The sequence below is a fragment of the Rhinolophus sinicus genome, chromosome 7 (assembly GCF_057876585.1).
Source record: "Rhinolophus sinicus isolate RSI-liver-muscle chromosome 7, RSI-T2T, whole genome shotgun sequence".
Classification (NCBI taxonomy): Eukaryota; Metazoa; Chordata; class Mammalia; order Chiroptera; family Rhinolophidae; genus Rhinolophus; species Rhinolophus sinicus.
In genome coordinates, this window is record NC_142507.1 from 25,900,189 (window position 1) to 25,917,013 (window position 16,825).

The 16,825-nt window shown below is 34.4% G+C and overlaps 1 protein-coding gene across 9 annotated transcripts in view; it reads right to left on the reverse strand.

The window, feature by feature from the left end:
* Positions 1 to 16,825, reverse strand: part of SNTG1 (syntrophin gamma 1) — an 817,517-nt gene that overhangs the window by 64,641 nt on the left and 736,051 nt on the right. For 6 of the 9 annotated variants that reach the window (XM_074318426.2, XM_074318425.2, XM_074318427.2 and 3 more), the window contains 2 exons: positions 8,019 to 8,189; positions 3,574 to 3,666 (listed from right to left, as the gene is read on the reverse strand). In XM_074318426.2, the coding sequence (XP_074174527.1) occupies positions 3,574 to 3,666; positions 8,019 to 8,189 (264 nt within the window). The remainder of the gene's footprint in view (positions 1 to 3,573; positions 3,667 to 8,018; positions 8,190 to 16,825) is intronic. The other 3 variants (XM_019712571.3, XM_074318424.2, XM_019712572.3) reach the window with 2 other exon arrangements.

Below are 16,825 nucleotides of genomic sequence, written 5' to 3' on the forward strand. Positions count from 1 at the left end.
TGAAAACCTATTTGAATACCAATGACTAAAATTGATAAGTGAAGATGTAGTCAATATGCATATTACACATGTTTTAAAGAAATGGAAATAAATAGTCCTTGGCTCTGCAGTGAACAACACAGATGGCATTCCCTCTCCAAACCCTCACTCTCCATCCTCTGGAGAGTACATACATTTGGATATTTTGGGGGATCTGTTCCTTACCCTCTGAACTCCCACTGCTTACATCTGAAACCCAGACCACAAATAAATTTGGATCATTTGGATCATGTGGTGCTTTTCACTTTCTGAATTTGGTATCTGACTCAGGAACTAAATAGATTCAGATACTTGATATTTACATAAGCTTACTGTAACTGCAGACCCTTAACTGGGAACTCCAACCCGTGTCTGACTCATGCAGCATGGAAGGAAAGGTTGAAAAGGAAATGTTGAGGATTCTGTTTTCACTGGCATAAGCCCTAGCGATCAAGATTACAGAAAATATCTGACAGTCGTAGGGGCATCCAAACTTGTTTAAACTGATTTCTCTTGTTGAATTCTGAATCTCTTTCCAAAGTAAACAGCATACTTTCTTCTTGTTCAGGAAAAAAAGAAAACATATTTGAAGAAATGGTGACTAATAAATTTTCTAACCTGGTGAAGGAAATAGACACACAAGCCCAGGAAGTGCACAGTGTCCCAAACAAGGTGAACCCAAAGAGGCCCACACCAAGACACATAATAATTAAAATGCCAAATTAAAGACAGAGAGAGACTCTTAAAAGCAATAAGAGAAAAGCAGTCAGTTACCTACAAAGGAGCTTCCTTAAGACTGCCAGCTGATTTCTCAACAGAAACTTTCCAGGCTAGAAGGGATTGGCAGAAAATATTCAAAGCAATGAAAAGCAAAGACCTACAATGATGATTACTCTACCCAGCAAAACTATCATTTAGAATTGAAGGACAGATAACGAGCTTCCCATATGAGGAAAAGCTAAAGGTGTTCATCAACACCAAACCAGAACTACAAGGGATCTTAGAGGGATTTCTTTAAGATGAACAACAAAGAACAAAAAAAGGATAAGGAATATAGTCAACAATATTGTAATAACTATGTGTGGTTTCAGATGGATACTAGATTTATCAGGGTGATAGATGAAAGAGGGGTTTGGGAACAGGGTGAAAAAGGGGGAAGGATTAAAAAGTACAAATTTGTAGTTAGAAAATAGTCAAGGTGTGCAAAATAAAGCATAGGGAATATAGTTAATACTATGGCAATAACTATGTATAATGCCAGATGTGTACTAAGACTAGTCAGGGGTACGTACAGCATAGGGAATACAGTCAATAGCATTGTAGTGTCAGATGGCAGCTGGTGATCATTGGTGATCATTTCTTTAGATACACAAATGTTTAATAACTGTTGTGTACACCTGAAACTATAATAATATTGTATGTTAGCTATATTTTAATATAAATCTTTTAGAAAAATCAGATTTAGGTCAAACATGAAATGGAACTTAACCATGTGGCCCTGCTTATTTTTTTCCCCCTCCAGTATTGTCTCTCTCCATCCCCTTCCTGCACCTTATCTTTCGGTTATACTAAACTACACTGTGATTACTGTTACCCTCAATTTGTAACAATGTGTTTATTTGACCTTGTCAACCATGCATATAATTTTCTGAGCGATGTCGTAGAGTGATAGATGCCCAGTTGAAGACAGATTTTGAGAATTTAGAATCTGTAGTTTGCCCAGGTTCGCTCAATCTTACTCATATACTCTCCTATTAGTTGTGTATTGTCAAATAAACCTCTTATCATTTCCTTCCTTTTTCTCAAACCCTTCAAAGGTATTCTTCTGTTCTTAACACCAAATCTGAATTCTTTAATAGAACCCCTTTCATCATCTGTCTCTTAGTTAGCTACACACTTGATCTCACATTTCTGACCTCAAATTCAATGTCCTTCCTCACTTACAGATATATGTCTGGATAATCTTACTCTCGGTGTCTCAATTTCTATGAAGCCTTCCTTGAGCACCCACGACTGACAGGTATACCCCACCTGTGTTTCTCTATAAACAGCAAGTATCAAGTAAATACTTATTTGAAAATATTACCAATGAAGACTCTGTTTACATGGAGATCTATTATTATATATAATTAACTAATGTACCTACGACTATGTGTGTTTAAAGGAACATAATGGCAGAACATTTATACTCTTAGCTATGAGAATTATATAAGTACCGCAACATCAGACTTTGACACATTAGTGAGAAAACCTTTTCCTAACATGGAAAAGGCTACATTTTAACAAGGATGAGGATTACAAAGGACAAGCTGAGCTGTATATGCCAACAAACTTCTGTGAGGGAATAACCCCAGCAACACTAAGGGAAACAGAAGAATGTACAACCTCCTGCTATGTTGCTAATGTAAACTGAAGTACATGGAATATGGTGCTATTTAGTGTGTCTTACACTCTCTGGAAAATCCAGGAAAATGGTTTTTATGGGGACTTTCATACACAAGTACTATGTAACAAGAACCAGCTTGACATTCCCAGACACCTCGCTGCTTCCAAACCAGTAGTATTCAAGTATAATCTAAAATCATGCTGACTCTCATTTCCTACGCTGACCACACCAATAGACTCTTATTTTTTCTCAAGATCAAAACACGTCTCCTATCTGTACACTGCCTTTCTCACATATTTATATCACTATCCTGTTTTATTTGCATTTGCTTTTTTAAAATCCTGTACAAGTCTTACTTTCTAGGTAAAATATATTTCCCAGTAAAGGGTTTCTCGTTAATCCTTAAAATTAGTGACAAAAAAAATATTGGTTTGTTTCTTAGGTTATACTTCGATAAAGGAGAAAGTGAGGTGCACCTAAGGAATTGATGTCCTTTTAGGAGAGAAGAGAGTGTCTTCCATTAAGACCAGAGCTCCAAGTCAGAAAGTTGAAGCAGTGACTCCAGTACTGGAAGATTAACAGTAGATGGTAGGTCAGTTGAGCTTTAGGATTTTTTAGATATAACTGGCTGAGAAAGTGCCCTTAATCATTCAATATATGTCCGTCCCACAAACATAACCTTTGTGAAAATGGCACCCAATTAGAGAGCACAAGACCATATTAAGTTATGTGTTTACAAGGATTGTATCCTTGGCTTGAAACTTCAAACCCTTAAATTCCTCCATTCTATAATTCTAACATATTATCCATAAAACTGAAAAATATATTTTCCCTATTCTGATATTGGAGATGTTGCTGCAGAAAAGTAATAAAGGGATATTTTGCTTTAAAAATAGTTTGGGGGAAGGAAAATTTCCCCTCAATATGAAGCCATACCTTTAGTAAAAGAGGATATATATGTATACATATATAATATCATATATACACTTTATATAGTTATAGTGTTTTTTGGCAAAAAATTGTTTATTAAAATTATTTTTTTTTGTTTTTCTATAAACAGATTAAAGCATAATTTAACTTTTTGAATGACAGGCATTCGAAGTTATTTCAATCATTCTTAAATTAGAATGTATGCAGCACATTTCCCAGAGCTGACTTGATCACATTACCTTTGTTGCAGCATCAAAGCAGATAAATCCTGTGCTAAAGTCAATCGTGAGTCCCATTAGATGACTTTCTAGGACACATGCATATGTCTTGCTCTAGACAAAACAGAAAATACTGTTACTTTTCATGTAATTGACCCAATATCAGCCTAAATAGCCAACATTTTTCAAAGACACTGTGAAAGCTCCTGTAGTAAGTTCTCTATATAATAGCTAACTTAATATCTGCAGTAATTGTATAAGGAAGAGAGTGTTATTAACTTCTTAATGTTAATAAAACAGAAGCTAAGTGATTTTTGACCTGCTAGGGGATACTCAGGGCCAAATTCCCAATTCTGCTCTGTCAGCTCTTGTCTTTACCTTGGGCCACACTGGCTTCCTTTGGTATTTTGGCAATAAACTTGGTATTAAAAATTTTAGGTGTAGGCAAGATTATGTTCAGTTGTTAAGTCCACTAGCTAAATATCACTGCATTTTCATTAAGTCAAAAGTGAATTATTAAAGATTAAAATGTTACTTAAATTCTTGACATATTAATTTTATGGATATTATTAGAAGAACTCTCAGGCACACAAATTCAGATTCCCTAACAAAGGCAAAAAATTCAAGAAACATCTTGACCTTAACAGTTTCAGTATGTTCATTCATGTCATGTAGCAAAACATATTTCCCAAATTACCACTTGTTATTATTTGTATAAACTTATTGATTCTTCAGAAATCAACAATTAATTAATTTTTACATTGAGACAGATTAATTTATAATGTTACTTATATAAAATTATTGGAAAGACTAATAAAACAGGTACTGAAATATAAGAATAACAGGAAATAAAAACTTGAGGCTTATACGCAACGTAATACATTTTTATATCCATGGGCTTGTTTTATTTGCATAGTTAGATATCCAAATAGAGAAAATTACTTGTAATTAACAAACAAGGAGAAAGAGAAGGAGGGAAAATAAGGCATAAATCTATTTCAAGCAAATTTTCAATACCAATCCTTACATTGCATTTGTTTTTGTATTACTGTATATGAAAATACATTAAATGAATCACATTCTCACTATAATTTCGGAGAAATGCATCAAGTTGTCTTCACCAAAAAGCTATATGGTATATTCATATATTTAAGTTCAATTTGCAAAGGAAAGTTATAACCATGCCAAATTATTCATTTGGAAATAACTTTTTTAGGATTAGCAAACAAACTTAATAGGACCTATAAGGTCGTTTGGGGTGGAAGTTTATTTATTTAATACATGGACATCTTCTATGCTTGCATCCACCCATTACTACTTTGTCAATACGACTATCAACATTAAGGAATGTTCAAGGCTATCTCATTTCCTCTAATTTAGACATAATTGTGTGCTACTTCAAGTACTATCATTTTTTAAAAATATGTCAGGTGAAAATATTAAATATTACAGAAAATTAAAATTTATTTCTTTAAGTTCAGATTTACAAATTAAATTACATTGTTTCAATAATCATTAAATTGAAACACATATGATGTAAATTAAAATACACTGAAGTTTAATTCTATAATGTCTAATCTTAATAAACATATATAATGAGTATACTTAACATGTTTTTCACATTAAAATATTTGATTAATTTCTATGTTTATTTTATAATAAAAATGGAATTATAGTTAGAAAAATGCAAAAAAAGTTTAGGAAGTTTCAAACTAGAAACACTTCAAAAGATTTTGCATAATTATATATTATTAACAACATTTAAAGATACATGACACAAAATATTTGTTAATATACCCTGTTGAATGACAGCTAAATGTGTATAGCTTGGTAATATACATATGAAATTGTCTGCAATCATAATTAAAGGAAATCATTATTTTCTTTTATAATTATATTCAAAAGTGAAATGATCACTTTTGAAAATGATACACTTTTTCCTTAAAAGTTCTGCTGTAAAAGAACTATATATTTTTCAAATTAAATTAATGTAAAGTCTAAAACAATTATCTGCTTTTTACTAACATTATTCATTTACTCTGGGAAGATTGTTCAGAAATAGGACAAGCAAAGGAACTAAAAATACTATAAATGAATTAGGCTTCATACTGGTACTTTGGATACTATGGAAATGTAAGACTTTATTCATATAAATTTTTACCTTTCTGTTTCAATATTTACTACATTTTCTATTACTAAGGTGTGAATTTAAATGTCAATATCAAGTGTTTAGAAATACCTGCATTCAATGGATTACCTATTAAATATGTAGATATTTATAACAATATTTAGTATAGTAGAGATCAGAAAACTTGTAAGTAGATAAAGGAATAGATTACAAGCTAGGAAATGTTAGAGTGCAATCCCATTAATGAAAACCAATTTCCAAATAAAAATAATTTTATTTATTAATTTATTAATCATATTAATCACTTCATTAATTTTCTACATTTCTGCCTATTTCACATATTTTCCCTCTTTATTTTTTTTATCAACTTTAATGTTAGTGGGAATATTGAGAACATAGAAGGAAACATATAAAGTTCTTTTGTAAATATATGCACATTCTTGTTTTTGAAAATAACACTACCAAAGTGTTTAGTCATTAGCTATTGATTCCTGATAAAGTAATTGACATAAAAATATTTTTATATTTGTATAGAAAATTTATGACTGGGAAATTATAAAGTCTATGATAAAACTGAAAGCTACAATGGCATTAAATATTTTACTTTTCACTTACTATATGCATTTTAAATTGGCATTGTGAATAGGTAAGTTGATAGATAGTCCAAAGAAATGCATTGCTCAAGACATCAGCTTAGAGAATATGAAGCCCATTTTACAAACATACACACACACACACATAAATAAACAAAAAGTATTCAAATATAGTAAAACAACATAACTTTATCTCTAGCTCATTTCTAAACATCAGGAGACTCAAAATGAAATATCAAATTGAGACCAACAGGTAGAAATCAATATGTAGATTTTTCCAAGTAAAATGTGATATTCTAGGAACATGATAATTAGGGAAACCTAAAAAATATCAATATAATTTTAAATAATGTCAACGTCTATGAAACTGACATGTTTTATGCTTTAAAATGGTCTTAGATGTTGTCACTTGAAATAAAATAATATTTAAGACAGTTTTCACCTTTTCATTTTTGATATTAATGTACCTATTTACTAAATTGAGGTTATATATACAGTTAAATTTTTGAAAGAGTATTTCTGTTACTTTAACATTTTTAGATATATGCAGATCAGCAGAGCTATTAGAAAATGTCAACTGAGAAATAAAACAAGTAGAATTTGAATCTTCTTCTTGTTCTTTTCCCCTTTTGTCATGTCATACTGCAAATTGATGTGTTGAATACAGGTTTGTAGTCAGAAAAAAATAATAATATATGTTATAAATCAGTTCAACATACGGAAAAAATATGCATCCAATCTCCTATTGTAGATAAGCATTCTAGGATAGTCAATGCTATATCATCATCGTCACATATTTGTTTTTCAAAATTAACTGCCTATGTGTCTATTTAGGTTCTGGTTCTATGAGTCTATTCACATGTGGCAAGTGCACCACAACTGTTCAGTATTGCCATTGATCTCTGGTCCCTGCCAGGCTCATAACCTATATTTAGTAGTCTGCTTCATTTCATAGTTCTATGAATTAGGGAGGCTGAAGGCTCTATGAAGTTTGATCTGGATATAACTTCATACTTAAGAAATAAAACTTAATAAGTATGTATTGAATACTAGTGATGTACAAAATACACTGTACTTCCATTTGTAGAGGAATAAAATAATCTCAAGCAAACTATAACTATTGTGAGCAATGTCAAGCACACATCACTTCAATACAGACAGTGTGAGCAGACTTAAGAAAGTGATATTGGTGTTAAAAAGTGAACAGGTTTGTTGTGGAAGGAGTAGTGGTACTCAGTGGCCAGCGAAGACTGGAAGTCAGGAAAATCTTCATGGATAATATGACCTATGAAAAGAGTTTCAAATTCTGTGTAGAGTTTTGAAACATAGAGACGAAGATAAAGCTTTCTAGCAAGAAAAAACATTATAAGTGAATGAAGCCATTCAGCTGAAAATTTGGTGGTCATGATTGGAGAACAGAAAATGGTCTTGTAAATGATTAATGAATATCAGAGTATTTCATTTTAGATTTAAAGTGGAGAAGATTATAATTAAAATTAGAAAGAATATATTTTGATGAGTGGCAGGAAATAGCCTAGACAGATCAAATTTTAGAAAAATTAAAGTGTTTTTCACAGCTGTATTACTATTCATTTAATCACAATGAATAATTATAAAATGTATTTGAGAAGCCAAGACTCACAGAACTGTATTTTTATGCTAATTTTAATTCAATAATTAGACCTTTAGGCCAGTGGTCATATATCTGTGTGAATCATAGATCCTAAAATTCCACAGACTCTCACCTGTATTCGTTCCACTTCCAGAAAGGTTGCTGTTTGGAAGGCTCTTTCCCACTGGGCAAGGTCACAATCTAACTCCACAGAGAAGTAGAGGTCTTCTCCAGACTCGGACTGCACAGTGAAGCAGTGTTTCCGCCGGTCTAGCAGGTCACTGTCCTGTGATGTATACACAGGCTGGCATACATCAATTCATATTGCTAACATGGTCAAACCTTGAATCAATGTTGACTAATGCACACTTAATACATGAGATTCAGGTTCTTATTGTACAAAGGGATAACACACAACCTCCTTTATTAATAATAGAGTCATAAAGGTTACTCTATTATTTTTATCATGTAATCTTCATTAAAATTGGTCATGGCAGTTAAATGCCAGGCCTCAAAGTCCATTACTAACATGTTTCTTTCCTGTATTGACACTGAAGTATGTCCATAAAATCGAAGTTTGGATTTCTGGTTTCAACTCTTATTAGCAATGTAACTACCAAACATTTAATACATGAGATTCAGGTTCTTACTGTACAAAGGGATAACACATGGTTATTCCTTTATTCCCCTACAGAGCTGTCAAGATGATAAAATTAAATAGAATGTGAGTTTGGCCCCAATAGAAATAATAACCTCCAGAATACTTTTTGCTAATTGGAAAGTATCATTTAATAATGGTAATAAAATAATAACTAAACATATCTGCAACAATATCTTTGTACACTTCCCTCATTTATGATTTCTCCTTTCAGAAATATCCTCTAGATTTTAGATTTATTCCAAGTCTCCTGGACATTTTCTGCAGACTAATAACCAAATGCTGTCCTTCCTAGGATAAGTTTGAAATTTATAAAGCAATAGTACATAGAAACCACATATTACAAATATGGTTGATAGTAATGTCTATATTTTTTCTAAGGTATTCAGAGATCAATGGGTCTAACCAAAGTGTATTACTTTTTTAAAACAACAACCAAAACAAACCATATGCTTATAATAATTATTGAACATATAGACATTACCAGTCATAAATTTTCTACTGTCTCAAAACATATAAAACTAAAGGCACTAAAAGCTGCAAAAAAAAATCATTGAGTAATTTATTGCTGTGGCAAGTTTCTGCATATATCAGTATGGTTTCTTCTCTCCTTTATACTATATCACCCAATATTCACTAATATGACAAGTTACTTGTTTCCCACTGTGGACAGAAAAGGGGCCACATACTAAACCTGACAAGCTCAGGGGAGGCCAGCATGGGAGGTCCTGCAAACTCAGAGACTGAAATTAACCACATAGATTGTTCTGCGCATAAAAAGTCTTGACTAAAAGCAGTCACTGCTGATATTCCATCCTTGGCATATAGCTTCCTTGAAAAACTCAATCTTTATTTACCTTAAGTGAACCTGTCTATTGTCTTTTTGCATCTAAGATAACATACCCTTGGAATGTCAGAGTAATCCCTTTTACCAGACCCCTCAAGGCTCAACACACCACACCAAAGGAGAAGACCACAGAACCCCTCATTTTTATTTTGTTCCCCAAATACCATTTCTATGTGCTGTAAATGTTAACTATCACCTATCATGTACTCACCAATGTAAAAGAAGTATGTGTCTCTCCATTTTACTTTTTATTCAATCCTAAAGATTTCCCCACTTTGCTTTCTCCTACCACTTAACTAGCACAAATGGATTTCAGGTTACTTTCCTTACATCTCCTCCTTTGATTCTAATAGATAAAATAAGCTGCAAAAGTGCCATTCTCAGGAGAATTTTCTTTTCTTCTTTTTTTTTTTTTTAATTAAAGTTTACTGGGTGACAATTGTTAGGAAAGTTACATAGATTCCAGGTGTACAATTCTGTGTTACATCATCTATAAATCCCATTGTGTGTTCACTACCCAGAGTCAGGCATCCTTCCATCAACATATATTTGATCCTCTTTACCCTTATCTCCCACCCTCCTCTGCCCTTACCCTCTGGTAACCACTAAACTATTGTCTGTGTCTATGAGTTTTTGTTTCTCATTTGTTTGTCTTGTTCTTTTGTTGTTTTCAGTTTTATATACCACATATCAGTGAAATCATATGGTTCTCTGCTTTTTCTGTCTGACTTACTTCGCTTAGCATTACAATCTCAAGATCCATCCATGTTGTCACAAATGATCCCATATCATCTTTTCTTACCGCTGAATAGTATTCCATTGTGTATATATAACACAACTTCTTTATTCATTCATCTATCGAAGGACATTTTGGTTGTTTCCATGTCTTGGCCACTGTAAATAAAGCTGCAATGAACATTGGAGCACATGTGTCTTTATGTATAAACGTTTTCAGAATTTTTGGGTAGATACCCAGGAGAGGGATTGCTGGGTCATACGGTAATTCTATTCGTGATTTTTTGAGGAACCTCCACACTGCCTTCCATAACGGCTGCACCAGTCTGCATTCCCACCAACAGTGTATGAGGGTTCCGTTTTCTCCACAGCCTCTCCAACACTTGTTACTATTTGTCTTGTTGACAATACCAATTCTGACTGGGGTGAGGTGATATCTCATTGTGGTTTTTATTTGCATTTCTCTGATGATTAGTGATGTTGAGTATTTTTTCATATGTCTATTTGCAAATTTTATGTCCTCTTTGGAGAAATGTCTCTTCAGATCTTCTGCCCATTTTTCAATTGGGTTGTTTTTTTTTGTTGTTGTTGAGTTTCATGAGTTCCTTGTATATATTGGATATTAGCCCCTTACCGAAGGCACTGTTTGCAAAAATCTTCTCCCATTCAGTTGGTTGCCTCTTTATTTTGTTGATGTTTTCTTTTACTGTGCAGAAGCTTTTAAGTTTCATATAGTCCCAATCATTTATTTTAGCTTTTACTTCCATTGCCAAATTCATAAAATGTTCTTTGAACCCAAGGTCCATAAGTTTAGTACCTATGTTTTCTTCTATGCAGTTTATTGTGTCAGATCTTATGCTTAAGTCTTTGATCCATTTTGAATTAATTTTGGTACATGGTGACATATAGCAGTCCAGTTTCATTCTTTTGCACGTGGCTATCCAATTCTCCCAACACCAATTATTGAAGAGGCTGTCTTTCCTCCATTTTATATTTTTAGCTTCTTTGTCAAAAATTATCTGTCCATATTTATGCGGTTTTATTTCTGGGTTCTCAATTCTATTCCATTGGTCTATGTGTCTGTTTTACTGCCAATACAATGCTGTTTTGATTATTGTAGCCCTGTAGTACAAGCCAAAGTCAGGGAGTGTGATACCTCCAGTATTGTTCATTTTTCTTAAGATTGCTTTGGCTATTCGGGGTCTTTTGTGGTTCCAAACCAATCTGATGATTTTTTGTTCTATTTCTTTAAAAACTGCCATTGGGATTTTGATGGGGATTGCATTAAAACTGTATATTGCTTTGGGTAATATGGTCATTTTAACTATGTTGATTCTTCCAATCCATGAGCACGGAATGTCTTTCCATTTTTTTGTCTCTTCTTCAATTTCTTTCAAAAATGTCTTATAGTTTCCAGCATATACGTCTTCACATACTTGGTTAAGTTTATTCCTAGGTATTTTATTCTTTTTGCTGCAATTGCAAAAGGAATTGTTTTTTGTATTTCTTTTTCTGAGATTTCATTGTTAGTTTATAGGAATGCAATGGACTTTTGTATGTTGATTTTGTAGCTAGCAACTTTACTGCATTCGTTGATTGTTTCTAATAGCTTTTTGGTGGTCTTTAGGGTTTTCTATATATAGCATCATATCATCTGCAAAGAGTGATAATTTAACTTCTTCATTCCCTATTTGGATCCCTTTTATTTCTTTCTCTTGCCTGATTGCTCTGGCAAGGACTTCCAACACGATGTTGAAAAGCAGAGGTGATAGGGGACATCCCTGTCGTGTTCCTGAAAGTAGAGAAAAGGGCTTCAGTTTTTCACCATTAATTATGAGATTAGCTGAGGGCTTGTCATATATGGCCTTTATTATGTTAAGGTATTTTCTTTCTATACCTATTTTATTAAGTGTTTTAATCATAAATGGATGTTATATGTGGCAAATGTTTTTATGCATCAATTGATATAATCATATGATTTTTGTCCTTTATTTTGTTCACGTGATACATCACATTGATGGATTTGCAGATGATGAACCATCCTTGTGCCCCGGAGATGAACACCACTTGGTCGTGATGAATAATCTTTCTAATGCATTGTTGTATTTGAATTGCTGGAATTTTTTTTTAGGATTTTTGCATCTGTATTCATCAGAGATATTGGTCTGTAGTTTTCTTTTTTTGTGCTGTGCTTACCAGGTTTTGGTATCAGGGTAATGTTGTCCTCATAAAATGAGTTAGGGAGTATTGTCTCTTCTTCAATTTTTTGGAAGAGTTTGAGCAGGACTGGTATTACATCCTCTTTGAAGGTTTGATAGAATTCACTAGAGAAGCTATCTGGTCCCGGACTCTAGCTTTAGGGAAGGTTTTGGATGACTGATTCAATTTCATTACTGGTGATCGGTCTGTTTAGATTTTCCAGTTCTTCATGTTTCACCCTTGGAAGGCTATATGTTTCTAAGAACCTGTCCATTACTTCTAGGTTATTGAATTAGTGGCGTATAGTCCTTCATAGTATTCTTGGATGATCCTTTGTATTTCTGTGGTGTCCGTGATAACTTCCCCCTTTTCATTTCTGATTTTGTTAATTAGTGTATTCTCTCTTTTTACCTTAGTGAGTCTAGCCAAGGGTTTGTCAATTTTTTAAATGTTTTCAAAGAACCATCTCTTTGTCACATTAATTTTTGTGTATTGTCTTTTTGTTCTCTATTTCATTTAGTTCTGCTCTGATTTTTGTTATTTCCTTTCTTCTGCTGACCTTGGGTTTCACTTGTTGTTCTTTTTCTAGTTCTTTAAGGTGTAACAAAGGTTATTTATTTGGGATTTTTGTTGTTTCTTGAGATAGGCCTGTAATGATATAAATTTCCCTCTTAAAACTGCTTTCACTGCATCCCCAAAATTTTGGTAGGATGTATTTTCATTGTCATTTGTTTCTATGTATTTTTTTATCTCTCCCCTAATTTCTTCTTTGACCCAGTCATTACTTAAAAGTATGTTGTTTAATCTCCATGTATTTGTGTTTTTTCCTGCTTTCTTTTTGCAGTTGATATCCAATTTCAAAGCCTTGTGATCAGAGAATATGCTTGGTATGATTTCAATCTTCGTAAATTTGCTGAGGCTGATTTTATGTCCCAATATATGGTCTATCCTTGAGAATGTTCTGTGTACACTAGAAAAGAATGTATAATCTGATGTTTTAGAATGAAGTGCTTTATATATGTCAATTATGACCATTTCATCTAACGTGTCATTTAGGGCTGCTGTTTCGTCATTTATTTTCTGCTTGGATGATCTATACATAGCTGTCAATGATGTATTTAAGTCCCCTAGTATAATTGTGTTTTGGTCCATTTCTCCCTTTAGTTCTATTAGTAGTTGAGTTGCTTGGTATATTTCGGTGCTCCCTGATTGGGGGCATAAATATTGATGACTGTTATGTCTTCTTGTTGTATAGTCCCCTTTACCATTATAAAATGTCCAATTTTGTCTCTTGTTATCTTTTTCACCCTGAAGTCTGTTTCATCTGATATAATTATGGCTATACCTGATTTTCTTTGGGTACCATTGGCTTGGAGTGTCAATTTCCACCATTTCAGTTTGAGTCTATGCTTGTGCTTGTAGCTGAGATGTGTCTCTTAGAGACAGCATATGATTGGGTTTATTTTTTGATCCAATCTGTTAGTCTGTGCCTTTTTAATGGTGAGTTCAGTCCATTTACATTTAGGGTCATTATTGATATTTGAGGATTTCCTGTCATTCTATCTTTAGTTTTCTGGTAAGGTTGTGTCTCCATTGTTTCTTTGCCTTCTTGTTGTTGTCTATTATTTCTGTTTATTGGTATTCTATGATATTTCCCTACGTTTCTTCTTTTATTACAGTATATATTTCAGTTCTGGATTTTTTTTTAGTGGTTACCCTTAAGTTTATATAAAAGAAAGTTTGATATTTAGAGTATTCTGTTTTCTTCAGCATGCTTACTTTCTCCATTCTCATATTCCGGTTTAGGCCTTTACTCTCCCCCTTTTTATGTTTTGGTTGCCACAAATTGTCCCTGTTGATGGTGATCGAATAGCCTCCGTTATTATTTCTGTAATGCAGGTCATGTATTAGAAAATTCCCTCAGCTTCTGTACGTCTGAAAAAGTCTTTTTTCCTCCTTTGTGTCTAACGGATATCTTTGCTGGATATATTATTCTTTGCTCATAATTCCTCTCTTTCAACAGTTTGAATATTTGGTTCCACTCCCTCATGGCTTGTAGAGTTTCTGCTGAAAAATATGATGATAATCTAATGGGCTTTCCTTTGTAGCTGACCGTCTTCTTTTCCCTGGCTGCCTTGAGGATTCTTTCTTTGTCGTTGATTTTAGACAGCTTCAATACAATGTGCCTTGGGGAAGTCCTGTTGGGATCGAGGTAATTAGGTGTTCTATTTCCTTCTTGGATTCGAGAATGAAGTTCTTTCCACAAGTTTGGGAAGTTCTCATCGACAGTTTGAATATATTCTCTGTTCCCTTCTCTCTTTCTTCTCCTTCTGGTACGCCCATTATTCTTATATTGCTCTTTCTGATGGTGTCAGAAAGTTCTTGTAGAGTTCTTTCATTTCTTTTAAGTTTCAAGTCTCTTTCTTCTTCCATCTGTGTAATTTCCATGTTTCTATCTTTGATGTCACTGATTCTTTCCTCCATCTGGTCAACTTTGCTACCTAAGCTGGTTATTTCATTCTTAATTTCTTCTATTGAGTTCTTAATCTCCAGAAATTCTATTTGGTTCTTTTTTAAAATTTCAATCTCTTTCGTAAAATGCTCATTTTGTTCTTTGATTGTGTTTCTGAGTTCATTAAACTGCATTTCTGTGTTTTCTTGCACCTCATTGAGTTTTTTCAGAACTGCAATATTGAATTCTCTGTCATTTAAGTCACATGTTTCCATATCTTTAAGTTCCTTTTCTGGAGACTTTTCACTTTCTTTCTGAGCTGTCTTGTTGCCTTGGTTATTCATGGCAATTGCTGATTTATTATTTCTCTTCCTAGACATCTACAGGAGTGGCTTCTACAACCGGTTTATAGAAGAGGTCTTTCTTTTGTTTTCCAGTACTTGTTGGTAGAATGTTTTATTATTTCTCCAACTGCAACTTATTTTTCTTCTCCCACACGGTAGTGCTATGTTTTCTCTGCACTATTCCAACTTCTCACACAATGGGGGGATTCCCTGGGAGAGGGGCTTCTCCTCTGTTAATAGTTCGTCTAGGTCACAGGGCGCAGTGTCCCAGTGGGTATGCGGAGAGCTTTTGATGTTCCAAAGCTCTTCCAGCTCCTGATTCAGAGCCCGTATATTTCAGCAGTTCTGTTTACTCCTGCAGGGATCCGCCTAGATAGGTGGGGCCAGGGGCAGGGTGAGTTGTGAGAGGTGACCCAGAGCAATGGCTGCGTCCACCACCATAGCCAGTCCTGCTTCCACAGCTCCCTCCCGTTTGCTGGAACTAGTTGGGCTGCGAATCTGTGTCTGTGGTCCACAGTTCTCAGAACAGCAAATATTCTGTTCTTTTGATCTGACACTGCTACTGTTCCTCTTCTAGCACCGGGCAGGTGGGGGCGGGGTGAGCTCTGGGAGGGTAGGGAGGGGGCGGCTAGTCTCAGTACCTAAGGCTTCCGTTCTCTGCTCAGCAATGAGGGCTTAAACCACTGTTTTCAGCCTTCTTCCTTCAGTCTTTGCTCTGAGGTCTCTGCCGTGAGCGTTGGGTTCAGCCGTGTTTTATGCTGTCCCCTCAGCCCTGTGGGCCATAAGCGGAGCCCTAGCAGTCCGAGTTCTTCCCTCTCCCGCAGCTGCGGTAGTTCCGGGAAGCAGCGAGCTCCGCGCACTGAGCTAGGTCTGCATCCTGCGCCCACGTGGCTCCTTCTCCGCACTTCTCCCTCTCCTCCTGCCCTGCTCGTGCAATTCTCCCACCTGTAGGTGACTTCGGTAGTCAGCCTCTTCATCTCCTGTCTGCTGTGCAGGGAGTCCTTTGTGGAGTTTTTGTTGTTCGATTCGTTGTAAATTCCAGGGGAGCTTTACAGAGGCTCAACTCACGCTGCCATTTTGATGAGCTTCGAGTGCTGTTTTTCTTATTCACAAAACTCCAAGCCCTACTAAAACAAAGCTTCACCTGTTGAGTCCTTCAATAATCATTTAGATTTCAAGTTTATTTAAAGCATTCTATAACTTTCCTAATTTTTTCAGTCAGCTAGGCTTTTTGTCAGCTCATCCTTCCTTTGAAGTTGTATTGAATCTCTAATACATACTGGAGTCCTTGGTATATATAGGGTACTTAACAAATATTTTTAATATATTTTTATTTTTCAATTACACACACATATGATGTTATATTAGTTTCAGGTGTACAACATAGTGATTTGACATTTATATAACTTATGAAGTAATCATTCTGATAATTCCAGTACCCACCTCACACCATACATAGTTATTACAATACTACTGATTATATTCCCCATGCTATACTCTATATCCCCATGACTATGTTGTAACTACCAATTTATACTTTTTAATTCCCTTCCCCCTTCACCTATCCCTCAGACTTCCCATCCAGCAACCATTAGAATGCTCTTTTTATCTATGAAATTGTTTATGCTTTGTTTGTTCATTTATCTTGTTATCCAGATTCCGCATATAAGTGAAATTATATGGCATTTGTCTTTCTCTGTCTGAC